General features: G+C 39.7%; 1 protein-coding gene across 4 annotated transcripts in view; it reads left to right on the top strand.

Moving 5' to 3' along the window:
• Positions 1-738: 738 nt before the first annotated feature.
• SNX13 (sorting nexin 13) overlaps positions 739-16,014 on the top strand; it is a 64,649-nt gene continuing 49,373 nt past the window's right edge. For all 4 annotated transcript variants that reach the window (XM_053948137.1, XM_053948144.1, XM_053948130.1 and 1 more), the window contains exon 1: positions 739-830. In XM_053948137.1, coding sequence (XP_053804112.1) covers positions 819-830 — 12 coding nt within the window. In that variant the 5' untranslated portion in view covers positions 739-818. The remainder of the gene's footprint in view (positions 831-16,014) is intronic.

Genomic DNA, 16,014 nt, shown 5'->3' with positions numbered 1-16,014 from the left:
TTAAACCTCCCCTGGTGCAGCTTAAGACTGTGTTCTCCCGCCCTGTCGCTGGTTGCCTGGGAGAAGAGACCAACCCCTGCCTGGCTACAGCCTCCTTTCAGGCACTTGTAGAGAGTGATAAGGTCACCCCTGAATCTCCTTTTCTCCAGGCTAAACACCCCCAGCTCCCTCAGCCGCTTCTCAAAGGATTTGTGCTCCAGATAGGACACGAGGTCTTCCTTAGCATCTAGAACAGGGAATGACGCGCAGCGCTGCATACGTCACTGGTGGATGAGAGATGTGCTGCTTGGTCAGAAATTTAACAAAATATTTCGATTAGCGTCCGCAGCACAGTTGCCTGACACCGAAGAGCTCTAAGACAGGTCACACCAAGCGAGAGAAGGAAAAAAACCCGACTCGCAGTTTCGAGCTGCGTGCCTTGCGGCCGGACCCCGCCAAGGGCCGCCGGTGCCGGTGCCGGTACCGCCGCTGGTGCCGGTGCCGGTGCTGCCGGGCAGGCGCAGCGCGGGCCGGGCTGGGCGCAGAGCGGAGCGCCGGCCCCGGCAGGGGCGGTCCCGCGGTGCCGCTGGGCGGGCGGGGCGGGGCGGTGGCGCACGTAGCCGTCCCAAGATGGCGGCCGCTCCGGACCGGACTGCGAGGGCGGCAGCGGGGCCGGGGCCGGCGGGCGGGCGCTGAGCGGGGCGGCGGCGGGGGCTGGCGGCGCTCGCCTCGCCTCGCCTCCCCGCGGGGTGCGGGGTAGCTTTCCGCGCGGCCGCCAGGCTTCACCATGCTGCGGGGCTAGAGCCGCCGAGGCGCCGCCGCAGCGCAGCGGGGTAATAATGTTAACAGAGGTAAGAGCGCTGCCAAGGAGGTGCGGGAGCGCGGGGAGCGGCTCGCTGTCCGCCCGAGCGCTCAGCGCCGTGGCTCAGCCCTTCGCCGGGGCCTCCGAGTTTTCTCGGCGGCTGGCAGTTTTCCCCTTGGCCGCGGAGGGCAGAGCCACTGGCCGGCTCGCCCAGGGCAGCGCCGGGCCCCTCTTATCAGCCTCCGTCCTCTCCCGGCAGGGTGGGACGGCGGCGGGGCGCTCCGGCTCCGCGGCGGAGCCCGGTCCGCCGTGCCCGCTCCGTGCGGCGGCTGGGCCCGGTCTCTGTTCCGACGCGGTCCGCAGACGGCCGGGCTGTGCTGCCCGGTGCGGGCCGTGTCTGGAGGAGCGGAGCGCACCTGGCGAGGGGGCACCCGCCTCGGCCCTGGGCCGCGCCGGAAAGATGCCCCCGCCTGGGCCCCGCACGCCCGCTGCGGCTTCAGCCCCTCTGGCCTCCTTCTCCGCGGTGGCTTCGTAAAGGCTCCGTGTTTATTTTTTTGGAGGGCTTAAGCGGAGCGGTTCGGCTGTGCTTGCAGGAGTTTGTGTCAGTAGGTAATCCTTAGAACTTGACTGCCCCGGATCACCTCTGCCTGGTGGAGGGTTGCTGTCCCGAAGCAGCTTGGCTGTGAGGCAGGCAGGTATTTGAGGATCAGCGTGGGCTATAAATGTCTGCTGTGTCCAAAGGCATCCTAAAAGGTGGAATCTGGCAGTGCTTTCCAGGTGCTGGAAATTAGACTTTATCCTGTATTCTGTTTTGTCTACAAAGAGCAGTTGATTTTCTATTTTTAATGTCAGCAAGGTGTCCTGAGTGCCAGATACTTCTGCAATACAATGACTGCGTTACTCATGTTTTATAATTTGTCATATTATTTTACAGTGGAGGTTATTCATCCAAAAGTGAGTTGTCTTAAGTCTTGCAGGGTAAAGGCTTGCTTTCCAACACCTGAACATTTCAGCTTTGCTTTCCTGGATGATATGAAACAGTATCTTCCATGTTTTAATTTGCATCAGTTCAAAGTTTTAGGGCATTCAGAAAGCAGTTCTGTAGAGCCATGAGCTCTCAGATTTCCCCAGGAGGGTAAAATTTGCAGAATGAATTAAACCTGTAAAAATATATGACCTATTTTTGAATTGAGGGTATTTGGTGGGTGGTCAGGATTTATAAGCTGCATTAAGGAGAGTTGGTGAGTGTGATGGCTATAACTATTAGCCATAGTAATTTAAATTATTTTAAGGGTAGCATAGAACGTTCTGGGTCGGTGCCTCCTACTGGACTGTTTGTTCCTTTTGGTGGTGGCTGTGTGTGCTCATCCAAGACACTTTATCTTGGAACTGAATTTTTTTTTAACAGTGTTGAATTTCTGTGAATAGCAGTGTGGATGACAGTCCATTGGCTTTTTGAGATAAAGCTTCATGATTTCATGTGTGATGACCAGTTATGACACTTATCCTTGTTGTCAGGAGGGGAGGGTTCTGATGTTCCCTTCTTCTAGTTCCTGTACATATGTTATTTGTAGACAAGATGCTTCAAGGTGAAGTATTCCAGCCTTGGTCTTTGCCAAGGAGATGAATTTAAGTTTTAAGGGAGTCTAGCAAAACTGCAGGCTTTGCCTGCCTGAAAAGCAATTGTGGGGAGTTCTTCAGGCAGTCAGATAGCTCTAGGCTGTCAGGAATACCTACCTAAGGTGAACTGGAGGAGTCTTTTCCCTGTGAGCTTTTCTGGGTGTTCTGATGGTGACTTGATAGCTACAACAGCCTGGGGAAGCTGTACACAGTTGCACCCGTGAACCCTTACCACACTTTGGAGGAATATGCATATTGTTTCAAGTCTACTGATACGTGATTTCTTTATATATGAAAATTGGGATTGACTGTATGGTGAACTGACATTAGAAGCAAAAACTGCACTAGTTTTTGGTGCTGGATATTTGTGGCCTTGTCAAGTTTGCTACTGTCTAGAGTGGCCAAAATCACTGTAATTTTGCTTTTAGCCATTAAAAATTTAGATCCACTTCCCCTACTGTAACTGCTAGTTTTATAACTTACCAACGTGGAAAATATTTTTTCTTAAATATGTTTAAGAATGAGGGAAAGGCACATCGGGTTTTACATGTGTTTTTATCATGCAGTAACATAGTGTTGAGTTTCTCAGGGTCAGTTTCCTACATCCTTTGACTGTATCTGTATATGCAGACCCCAGCAGATTTGTTTCAGTTTTGTGTGAATGCAGTTAGGATTAGGACTTTGTAATCATAATTTCAGGGGAAGATCACACTTCCTGTCAGGAAAAAATACTGTGTGTGTTTTTTATTTGGCCCCTTCTGCCCATCTTATTTTATTTGTATTCAAAACCCATGCTGTTGAATGGCAAGCACATACGTTTATTTACCTAACCAGCAAATGCCATTTCCAAATTTTTCACCATGAAACTTATTTCTGCAGTAATGCTGAATTCATTCATGGCATGTGTTTAGAGTCCTGTTGTGATGGTCATTTCCCTAGTCTGTTGTGTTGGCCATTCCGTGCCTTTTCACTTGTTCCTCTTTTCTTGTTCATCAGATGTCTCCTCTGCTTTCCAGGCCCCTGTGGCCTGTTCCTGTGTGACTTACTGCCTCAGCACTTTCTCATCTGGCAAGGCCATGATGGACACAAGTTGCAGTGGTCTTTCTCTTGTCTTTTTGGACAACTGGCTTTGTCACACTCGCCTCTTGTGTGGTGGTAACTGCACTGCAGAGACTGCAGGGAAGCAATTGATGTTCTACAGCTCTGGCTCTTGGTGGTCAGTAGTGTCTTAAATTCTGATGGACCAAACACTCAGTAGGATTTTGACTTTAAGAAGTTTTAGGTGCCTTTCAAATTGATGGTCTGTGCTGTCTGCATTTGCAGTCTGTGTTGTCTCTGAAGAAGGCACTTTATCTCAGCTGAGAAGTAGGTTCCTTTTTTTCCTTCCCCAGCTACTCATTAAACTACTTTGAGATGCTTAGGGAGGACTTCAGAATTTATCAGCAGCTAAATTTTTGACAACTTAATTCTCAGTTTAGCAAGAGTAACTTGTTGCAGTACTAGTGACAGTTGAGAAGATTTTTGAAATGTAACCTTTTTTCTTTATCCACAACTAAAAATGAACCATATTAAATGAGTTCTAATGTGTTGGTATTTCTTGTTATTGCAACTGGTGAAGATAGTTCACTAACTATATGCTTCCTTTCCATTAAACAATCTATATTTTGTTTATAAGAGAGGTTTAACAACCTTTTTTTTTTTTTTTTTTGTTAAATTTTGGTAACTACTAGCCATTGAGAACTGTTTCTGAGAAAAACTAAGCAAATTAGCCTGATTTTTAAGAATAAAGGTTGACTCAGCAGCTTAACTTGCTCTAGAATAATAGTGAATTAGCCTTTATGCAACAGTAGCACATTGTAAAGTATATTAGTATGGCTCTGAAAGACACAGAACACAGTTAACTGCTTGATGTACTTTAGCATTTTTCTGTTCCTTGATATATGTCAGTGGCAAATTGCTCTGGTGCTTTATGTGTCTAAACTATGTTCCACTGGTAGAGCCATTTTCAAATGTGTAGACATTTACCAGGGTGCTGAAATAAGTAAGTTTTCTGTCCTTTTGTAAAACTTGTGTGCTGGGGCTTTCTTTAGTGCCAGTGTTTTGCTAGATGAGATCTAGTTGGAGCATTAGCTGCAAGCTCTTGGGAGGTAAAAAGCCTCTTTCTCCTTCAGTATTTTCTGTCAATGAGGTTTCTTCTACAGATGGTCTGTGTTGTGTCCCTAATTGTTCCTATTAGAGCTATTTTAATAACTCTGTAATTTATGAAGTGTCAGTTGAAAGTATGTGAAAAATGATAAAACTAAGAAAACTAACCTTTTGCAAATAACAGTTATCATATAGTCCTAAGTACTTGCTTTTAAATATTTTGCTAGCTACTAGTAAAACAGTGTCTAAACACTCAGGACTATTCTTAGAGTGTACAGTTGGGCCTGAACTGCTGAGACTGAGTGCAGAGTTCTACAACAACTCTAAAATGTCAGTCTGGACCATTCCCCAAAACAGCGTGGAAGAAGAAAGCATGAAGTTCCTTACTTCAACAAAAATAGTAATAGCTTGTCGGGTTAGATAGCTGAAGGATGATTTCCTCTGTCTGGTTGCACTCTAGGGAATTATCTCTCTTTTAAATATGTTTGTCGTCTTCTCCCCACCCTTACAAAGATGACAAAGCATGTTTTCTTTGAGCTAGCATTGGGAGAATTGCTATTATTAGAAAAGAGAAGTCATTGATATTGTATCTAAGTTATTTGCAACAGTGAAAGGATTAATATTTCGCAGTCTCACTAGCAATTTCCCCCATTGCTTGGTTGAGAATACCAAGGCTGGAATGATAGCAAAATCAATTGCAGTTGGCACTTGCAGTTATGTGAGCAAGAAGCTTCAAGAAGTACAAGGAATTGTAAGCTTATGCCTGATATTCTGATTTCTGAATTAATAAAGCAAGGCATTATTTCATGATGTAAGCATATTGACAAGTTTGAACAAGAGCACTCTAACCATGTTTACATAATTTCTGTGGGATCACACTTCAAAATATGATGGCATGATGGTGATTTACAGGTTTGAGGTGAAATGTGTGTTTGTCTGTACTGTGAGTAAGCACAGATAATTGATATGTTCAGCCACGGGGACTCCTTTTATAACTACCATTTGTTTTGGACAAGAGGTCAATTCCTACTCTGTCACAGTTTGGGAGGATCTGTTAAAGGTTATTATTGCTCTAAAACAGGAGTAGCTGTAAAATCCTGAGGCGGTAGAGATGGATTTCTGAAGAAGTTGCATTGTTGATTGACTTTGTGTTCTGTGTGGAATGAGATGTGATCTCGGTGTTGCAGTTAAAATAGTGTGAGCCAAATTTATTGCTGTATTCTAACACTGACATTTTACAAACATTAAAGTCTCACAAATTTTTAACTATTTTTTTTCAAGTGGGATGTTATGAAAAATCCGGGATTTCCTAGCACGGAATATGGAATTTGACCATAGTGGTTAGTACAGTAGTTTATTTTAAAGCTGTTTTACCAGTGACACTGAAATCTTTTCAGTCCTGCTGTTTTGTCTATTTTCTCAGACAGTGAGCACAAGACTAATTTGATTTGAACCTCACCAGTTTGTCAGTCCACTACTTGCCAGCAGGAGACGGAAATAAAATCATCTCTGCTGGCTTGAATCCCATTAAATCCCTTCATGCATCAGATGGCTTGTATGATGTCCTTTCTTCAACTTCACTTGGAAGGATTTTTTGATAATTAGAAATACTAAATTTCAAGAACTTTTTCTTTATTTCACAGATGGAAATGGCACCGTGTTTGTTCATGTGAGGGCTCATATGGCCTAATTAAAAGTTCACAGGTACCATTGATGTCTGAAATGCTTAATTCAGTATCCCATTGTGGTTGGAGTTCTGAGTAGGAGGAAGAGCTTTGCATGCATTTTCTTTCCAAGAATGTTCATAAGTTTGGGAACATTCTTTGAAGAGTATTAACTGCTTAAATGCAGTTTTGCTTTTGTTGCAGTGTTATTTTTTTAATCTTTTATCTTTTATGTCTGTTCCTTTGCCTTCTTCCCTTAATCTCATGCTTCTTGGAGGAAGGGAGTGATCCTGATTCTATTTTAATCACACCTGTTTGTGTCAGAATGTTTTGATTTCATAACTGTTACTATTGTAAGATTCTTGTTCATCAGTATATTTTTGCAATTCTAAGGAATGACTACTCAGCACTTCTGCTGGTGTCTCTAGGGCAGTGCAGGTTAGGCTATCTCTTGTGATGTAAGGGAATGAACTTAAGCAGGAAGTTTGAATTGCTACATATCCTGTAGGGCACCCTGCATTTCCACTCTTCCAGTCAGAGCTGTTATACAAGGCCAAGTAGAAAATAATTTAGAATAGCAAAATTCTTGCAGCAGCTGTCCAGCTGATTATGAAAGAGTGCCTCAGACTTGGAATAATTTCTCACATACCTCTTAAGTGATACTGAAAGCAACAGGGAACAAATTTGTATGGTATTCCCAGTCACCCCTCATTCAGGATTTGGCATTCCAGACTGCATGGATGAGTAGAAAATCTGGTGCTGTACATGCCTTGGGAAACAAGTGTCCAACCTGTGTTACTGTAGAAAGAGTGATTGCTTTGAAATCTTGCCTGTTGTCGAAATGGTCTTGGAACTGTCTGACTTAGAGAGATGAGAGAGCCTTGCTTGTTGCCCTGCTGCTGTTCTAACAGTGGCTGATGCAGGCTGAGATATCTCAAGAGTCTTGAGTCTTTTCTCCTTTATGAGGCCCACTTAAACCTTTACATTCCACGTCCATTATTATAAATCAAAACTTTGTTTAGATTGGGTTTCCCCAAAGGTTGTGGTGTTTCATACTGTTGTATCAGCTTACTTTTCTAAAGCCTATATAATGATTTTTTGTGATATCTCGAAAATAATGGGATCAGTAAAAATTGTATATATTTCTTATTCACTGAAGGACCTCTTTGTGCTTCAAAACACATCTGCATTCATATGTATTTGTGTGCTTTTTATTTTTTTTCTAAAAATCTATGCAAGTGGTTGTAGTTCTGTTCCACTCTCCCCTGGTATATCTTGGTATATTTGCTACTGATAGATACCTTAATTTTTAATGAAACCTATTGGGGATTGAGGTATCCAACCTCTTTTAATATATTTGGAAGAAAAAGACTTTTTTTTATCGTTTATATACTCAAATTAGTATTTTTGATCATAATGATAACAAATGGAAATTTCATTAACTTTGTAAAGCAAAATCAAATTTAATTTGATGGTACATATAATGAAATGGTAATTACTTTTATGCTTGTTTATTTCTTCTATAAAATTTAAAAATTATTGTGGAGAACAAATTGGTTTCTGTGAATATAATTTTTATTGTTTTGATAGGTTATTTATAATATTAGACTAGGAGAATATGGTTTTATTTAAAATTTTCACATTTACCAAAGCTTTTCTCTTCACAGTCAGCATTTTTTCTGAATTTAATAGAGTGCAGTAGGTGTGTTAAAAATAATTTGTCCTTACTTTGTGTATACGAGCACTTAATACTGGTACTTGGCTTTATGATCTTACAACTACGTATTTAATTTCTTCTTTAGTGCTTCATGCTTGACTTGCATGTGTGCTTAAAACTTTGAAATAAATGTTATGTTTATTTCTCTAAATTGTTTTTAAGGTCTGGATTTTAAATGGTACAGGTGTGTCTTTCAGTTGGCAGTTGCTCTACTGCAGCTTCTTAAAAATTCCTATGAAGATTATGAATTAGCAATAGTGACACCAACAGCAAACAATATGTCTATGAATGTTTCTAAGCTCTTACATTACTTTATTGGATATTTTCTTTTACTGAATTCTCCAATTAATGATGGTTGACTATTGCCAATCACTGTTTCTTTTAATTGTGCTTTATTTTACTGGCACCATTTTTATTTGAAATATTTTTTCTATTTTAAAAATCTCAATATAACATGATGCTTGCAGTCTTCTTATTTTTTCTCTCTAGATTTCTAGAGAATTGCCCATAACTCTAATTTCCCTTATTTCTGTTTTTTGATGCAGTATGCCACATGGTTTTGTTTTTTTTTTTTTTTTTGTTTTGTTTTCCAGTGATAAAAGTAGCTGCATTGTTTCTGTGTAGATTTGTATACCTGGGGTGGTCTATGAATGCTTCCACCTTGCTGTCTGTGTGGTTCTTCTTTTGTTCGTTCTTTTGTTTCTCTTGTGTGTTGCCCTCTTCTTTATTATTTTCTTTATATATTTTGTTTTCCTGCTGCTGTCACTGGCCATATATTTTTCTTTAGATGTCGTCTGTGCATAAAGGCATTTAAGATGCCATTTCATGTTTAACCTCACTGGATCTAGTTTGGCTGCTGCTAAAGTGGTTTTCTCCCCTCCACCAGACACAAGCTGGTCTGACAGCTTCTTGTTTCAGGTCTAGCAGCTAAGTAGCAACTGCATGAAGAATTCTTTTGCCTTGGTGAACCAGTCTTGTGGAGGGATATGCGGGTGGGAACCCAGGATAAGTTGCCAAATCAACAGCTGCATGGTTCAGTGCTAGGGAAGTGTACAGTGTTAGTCTGCATTTCCTTCGGTGTAGATCTAAAACGAGTCAATACCCAAAATAATTCCTGTTCTTTTCAATCAGGGAATGTCACTATCCCTTCTGTGACTTCTGAATGCATCTCTGTCTCCAGAAAAAATTAAAAATAAAGTTTGGTAGTGCCAGTTAGGTTTCTTTTTTTGTTCTTGGACATGTGGCAATGATTGAAGTTTTTAGATATCTTCTCTAAACTTGCCCTGGGAGATGAATATTCAAATGACTCAATTAGTTTAATCTATAATTAGTTTCAGTCTATGATCTTGAAGTGACAAGAGTTGGTGCACCATTTCTGTGGTTTCCTTTCTCTCCAAATTCATTGAAATTTGTTGGAAATATTCCATGCCGTTGTGTATGAGAATGAAGTGTTCCAGCAAGTTAAAAAAATTGTCCCTTTATGTAAATGTTATTTGTAGATATTCACACTTGCTTTCCCTCTTCTGTGTCTTTGTGGGAGAGGTAGTATGTGAACTTGGGAGATATCCAGGAAATAGTTGACATTCTGATTCTGGGCCCAGATTTTGTACAAGGAAGAAGATAACTTGAACCTAAAAGATTCATCTAGGATACTCAACAGGCTCTTTTCTTCCACAGAGAAGCCAGATGGACAGAGGTCATGGAGCAGAGTCTTGGAAGAAGTTGTAGGAGGCTCCACTCTACTGACACTTACCTGCAATGCTGCCAGCAGCGTTCTGTTGCAAACCACTAAATAAAACCTGTGGAGTTTCTCAGGGTTGTGCAGTCAGCAGACAGCAGTTTTCTCAGTAATGGTGTTAAGGGAAAGGCAGAAGTGCAGAGAGGACTGTGAAAGAGATGCATGGAGTGAGCAAGCCTTCCCAAAAGGGATGAGGGCCAAACATCTCTGGAAAGCAAGTGGGTAATGCACACAAGCAATAAGGACTGTAAGAGATATTGGAAAAGGGGGATATTAAATACATGAAGGGGAAAGATTTTATTTGTTTCTGCTACATTCCCGTTACATTTGTCCAATTGGAAAAAGACAATAATGTTTAAACAATTTCTCCTTCGCTGATTCAAAGCAAAGTCCGAGTGCTGATTTTCTGTGTTTTCACTGTCCATTCTGTGAAGAGTTAGGCATCAGCTGATTATTAAAGAGGATGCAGATTTTTTGTATATTGTGAACCACTGAAAAACTTGCTGACACTGATCTCTTTCTCTTGCTTTGCTTTCTGTAACTGGATGATACTTTGTCCATAAAAACAGTAGAACAGTAAGCTTTTAGGCTTACTCAAGCTTTGTGAGGGTTTGCGTCACTTTGTATAACAGTTGTTTCCATGGTTATTTTGTGTTCATCCAGTAGCATGCTTCATACGAAATTTGGCTGTGTAGGAGTTCAGATGTACTCTCAGAGACCACTGGGAATTCGTAGTGAAATAGTGGTTGTATCAGAGTGTATTTTGTAACTGGAGAAAATCTGTGGTGCTTGGAGAACTGCATAAAATTTAAACTTTTGAAGAAAATGGTGGAGTAACATCGTGATCTCAAAAGGAAGGTGCTAGTATTGTGTCAGTGTTTTTAAGTTTCTTAAAAATTGACTGTATTTGCACCTTGGGATCCTACTTGTTATTTGTGTACTGACAACAAATTCTTTGTGGTGCATACTCTGATCTTTGGAGTTCTATTTTTAATATCCATTTCATTTTCCAGCTTTTAAATTATGATGCTGATTAAAAAGCACTATATAGTTTTAAGAACTGTTGTGAAATTATCAGTACATTTTGGACAAGAAATCAGTTACAGTGAAGGGGTGATCATTGCAAGCAGAAGTCCAAACTGAAACTAGTTCATGGTGCTGGCACTGACTGAGGTCTTGGAATTAAAACAACAAAACAAATCTGCCAAAACAGTAAAATCTGTGAATACAGTGTTGGTAGCTGTTTCTTCAGAATCCGGTGTTTAGGCAGTAGATGCCCTTTATTACTTTGGTAGTAAGAGTCTAGAGACTACTTGTTTATGTTTGAAGACAAAGGTGAGCGCCAGGGAGAGGAGGAAGGGGGTAATCCTTTAAAAATGGTGTTACTTCTCAGTCACATAAAAGGAGGTCAGAATGTTAATTGGGAGCACCAACAAGCTTTCTGAATCTATCCTTCTCTTGGTGGCAAGTGTAGCCAGTGTGTGACTTCATAATATGGATGTATTTTATTTTAGCACAAAATCCTTTGTGGTAGAATTGGATGTTGTACACTGGTTTCCAGATGGATTTGTATTGTAACAGGAAGGCCAGAACTGGACACAGGACTCCAGGGATGTCCAAATGGAGGGGAAGGGTCACTTTGCTGTTGGCCACCTTTGCTGCAACAGCATGCTGCTGACTCGCATTCACCTTACAGCGCACCTCGGGGTCTCTTTGTGTAGAGCTGTGTCGCAGAGAGTGGGCCTCAGACTGTATTGTGGCCCAGGGTTAGTTCACTCCAGATGCAAACCTGTGCTTGCTGTTGGACTCTATGAGGTTCTTGTCAACCCCTTTCTCCAGCCTGTTGACACACCTCAGATCCCTCCAGTGTAATGAGTGCTCACCCCACTTCAGGATTCTGTGCGCCCTTTTACTGAGAGCTCACTGTGTCACATCACCCACATTGCTTAGGCATCATCAGTCCCATATTGATCCGTGAAGGTTCCCACCTAGTCACTGGCTGCACGTTGAACTCTGTACCACTGATCATGTGTTTGCATCCGGCATTTTTTCACTTACCTTTTAATCTACTCATCCGGCCTCATCCGGCAATTTAGTGACGGGAAAGCTGTGGGATATTGTGCTAAAGGCAAAGTGCATGTCATATAAGGCCCCACCCTTGTCCTCAGCATCACTCCCCTCATCACAGAAAGCAATTACGTTGGTCAGACATGATTTGCACTTGGTAAATCTCTTTTGGTTGCTCACAACCTTCTTAGGGACTGAGGTGATGCTGACTGGCATATATTTTTCCTTCCTCCCTGGCCTGGACCTTCTTTCTTGCTGGTGGTCTTGTGCTGCCAGTACAGTTTGAGAAATCATTTATGGTGGCTTTCTGTTAAGCCTTGTTTTGTGGATTCCATGAAAGCAATTACAGTACTGTCTTCAAGCAAGGTGACATTTTGCATTACAGGTGAGAAACTCAACATGGTTTTCCTTTATAAACACTGCATTATTGCTTAGAGCTTTTCTCCTCCTTTTTAGTAAATTAAAAAAACCAACAAACAAAAAAACCCCAAACTTTTTTTAGGGATAGTAAAAAGGATAGGAATGTTTTTAACCACATTATTTCATTTGCCAAAATAATTCTACAAGGATAGGTGGTACGATTGACTGTATTTAGAGACAACAGCCTTTATAAAGAGGGACAATGTGGAAATCAATTTTTAGTTTTGTTGAGTATGTCTGTTACTGGAGGACTCCTGGCAATTATGATAGATAATGTGAATTGACTTCTTCCACTTGTATTCTTTCAGATTTGTAACCTGACCTAATAAGGCAAGTAGAGTCAATCTTTTTATTTAGTACAATCCTTGAGAAAAAGATTCTAAAGTCACATTTTTAGCTTAGTATTTTTAAAGTAACTTTTTCATCTAGATGAGGAATGTTGTGTATTTGGGATGTATTAGATTGTGGTATGTACTGCCAAAGAATACTGCATCCAAAGTGGTTGCTTCTTAACTTTTGAAGTTATGAACTACTTCAACACATCCACTAGGAATAATGCTGAAAATTTTGCTGCAAATAGCAACATAATATTACCAGTGGGTTAAAGAACTTAACAGAACTCTTTGATGACTAATTTTATAGCCTGACGAAGCCAGAGTACTAAAAGGTTGATCAGAAATTAATGACTAAATATTTCTGCAGTAACCTTACTGCAGTACTGGATTTCATATGTGTATATATAATATTTCTGTATATGCAAAATATGTATAAACACGTATAAAATGTTTAACTCTCACTAAAAAAAAAAATCACACATCCTGCAGATATGTATTGAAATGTATGGTTTATCAGGCTGTTTAGAAGAAACTACTGATTTTAAGAAATTTGCTTGAAAATAATTATTTGCTTATTGCTGCTTTCAAGCAAGTCATCAAGTGATAGAAACAAAAATCTTAGTATTTTTGTCAGTATAAAATTTGAAGATGTTGTCTACTGTTTACATGTGATGAGTTGTTTAGGAAAAAGCAAAACAATAAAGATCAATGACTGCTGCTGCAATGTGCAGTTCCAAAATGTTCCAAATTTTATATAATTTGTCTTATTTTATACCTTCATGTCTTTGACACTTCTGTATTTGCAAAAACTGTGCACTTTTACTTCATTTCACTTTATGTTATAGTGTGGTTGTTGGCTGAAGGTAGCGAGATTTCCAATGTCTTATATTTTCCAGAAACTGTATCATTGTGGAACTCTTTTGTATTTATTTTATATTTAAGCTGATTCTATCAATTCGAGATTGCACAAACTGTTTTGCACACAGCCACTCCTATGAAATTGTGTGGTACCTCTATAGAAAAAGAATGGATTTATTTTAGAAGTAATCATTGTTCATCAGACCTCTTAAAACCTGTCTTTAAAGTAGTGTTTATATAAATAATCTTTATATATTTTTTTTTTTTTTAGTAATGATATAAATTGGGCAAGTGTAATGGAGATTTAAGTTCCAGGAGTCGGCAGATGCTTATTGCTTGGTAGAAGGGATGCTGAGTTAAAATTACCACTACAATGGAAAAACAGCTTAGAACTAAAGAAAATTCTTCTCTACCTTCGAAAAGCTTAGCTCTTAAAGTATTAAGAAATCTTTTTAAAAACGTGTCCAATGCAACTTTTTCTGTAGTACCCGTCAGCTCTGCCTGCATGTTTTTGTTAGAATCATAAAGAGATGACCACTAGATCTGATTCTTGTGGAGAGAGACTCATTTAATGCATACAGATAAATTTCCATTCAGATAAACATTAGAAGCTGGAGTGGTAGAAATTGTTCTCAAAGCAAAGCTCATGGTTCTTAAAGTTCTTTCAGTGGAATCAGGTTTCTTTAGCAGTGAAAAAAAATGGTGAAAAGAACTTCTAGATAACTCCTTGCTGCAGGAAAGAAAAAAGCTTAAGATGCTGCTTGAGCTGTCGTCACAAATGAAATACCCAATAACAGTTTCTTGACTTAGCGCATGTGACCTCATTATTTTGAGCCATATAGGAGAAGAGATCTCTTTTTTTTTTGCCTGCTAAAGATTTTGGAGGCTGCTTCTTCTCTCCCCTTTGCCACTATTTTGCACCAGAAAAACTTGAAATAGATGTAATCTGTTTATCCAGAGGCTGAATGTAGAACAGTGTAGATTATCTCATTGGCTTGCATTCAAAATAGAGTTAGAGGGATTACTTTATTCTCTCACTTTAGATCACCTTAGGCAATCCTGTCAAGCCTGACCCTGTTTCAGTCACCTAAGGTGATCCAAAATGCTTTTATCTTTTTGTCTTGCTTTCTGTCCAAATAAATAAATTAGCTTGGATACAAGTCAATATGGATTGTTACAAAAGAAAATGATCACTTCCTTGAAATTTGTATTAAAGATGAGTTTGAGTATGTCACTTTTATATTCAAGAAAGTAGCAGAAATTTGGGCTTGCCTCTCTTATTTCCCATTGGTATCCAAGATGCTCAAGTGCTTCTTTTAAATTTGACCAAAATTTCACGTCCTTTAACTAGAACATGATTCAGACTGGGTTTTAATGCAGGCCTTATCAGAGAGTGTGTATCTGTGAAGGTAGCCTCTTTATTTTTCACAGCAAGTTAAGTACTTGGGCCACTCAAGAAAAGGTTGCATGGAATGAAACTTTCTGTCCCTTGCTGGTATGTCTGCTATATAATAAAATAGCTGTTAGCACTGGGAAAAAAGGTTAGTAAAATGAAGGTCAGTTTAACATTGAATATTTTGCTTCCTAATTTCATGTAATGATCAGCAATTGTGTCAAAGCCAGGTGTGAAAGAGAAGAAAATTTGTCACTGAAAATATTTACCATTTCTTATAGAACTGTAAGTGTTAAACATAAAATTGGTCTTTTTCTTGCAAAAAAACCGAGTTGTATCAAAATATGGAACATAATGTTTTTATTTTTAATTATATTACAAGTTGTGTAGTAATATTCTGATTATTCCAAACAGTAAAGTTTTAGTAAGGGAATTTGTTGTTCTCTAGATAAATAGTAAAATCAAAGTAATGTGCACAATAACTTTTAATCTTTCTAGTTACACACTGTAATATTACATATTTAAAGAGAATATTAGTATGTATTTTCATTTAAATGTTTGCACTTCTAAAAATGAGCTTTAGCAATAAAACTGCAAAACTGCAGTGATAGTGAATACTGATGAAAAATTGTCACCTATCCATTAGAGCCTAATCTGTTGGCTGTCTCAAATAGCCATAGGGGAAAGTAGGGGAAAATGATCCCAAAAGCTTTGCTGTTTCATGCAGTGTGAGGAACAGCAGGAAAACCCAAACTCAGAACAGTTAGACTTGATTATGTTTGAATTAATGCAACTGTTAAGTAATTAAGCCATTTGACATACAAAGTGTGCGTTAGCAGAAAAAGAGGAGGTGAGGTAGAGAGGGGACAGATGGACTCTTGCTTGCAACAGAGAGTTTCCAGACTCCGTAACCGTGAGGGACCAGCGGGAATACTACACTTAGCTAGAAGAACCTTCATTGGCCAAACTTCTAAACTCTTAACATTAATTAACATTACCTTTTTCATTTAGTTAAAAGATTTTTAGTGTGTATTTATATGCTCTAGTATTTTAAGCTTTCTTTGGAAAAAAAAAAAAAAACAACAATCTGCAGTAAATTATTGTGTAGATTCACCACAATTATTTTTCCATAGTATGAAGTAGGAGTGGAGTTTAGGGTGTGCTTTTCCTTTGCCTTTTTGGGCTGAGGAAGGAAAAGGGAAAAGGATAAGAAGAAAGAGGTTAAAAAGAGACCTTTAGTGCTGTTAGGAAATCATGATATGCAGAAGTTGAAGCC

The sequence above is a fragment of the Vidua chalybeata genome, chromosome 1 (genome assembly GCF_026979565.1).
Source record: "Vidua chalybeata isolate OUT-0048 chromosome 1, bVidCha1 merged haplotype, whole genome shotgun sequence".
In the NCBI taxonomy this organism is placed as follows: domain Eukaryota; kingdom Metazoa; phylum Chordata; class Aves; order Passeriformes; family Viduidae; genus Vidua; species Vidua chalybeata.
This window is presented reverse-complemented; position numbering and strand designations above follow the sequence as displayed.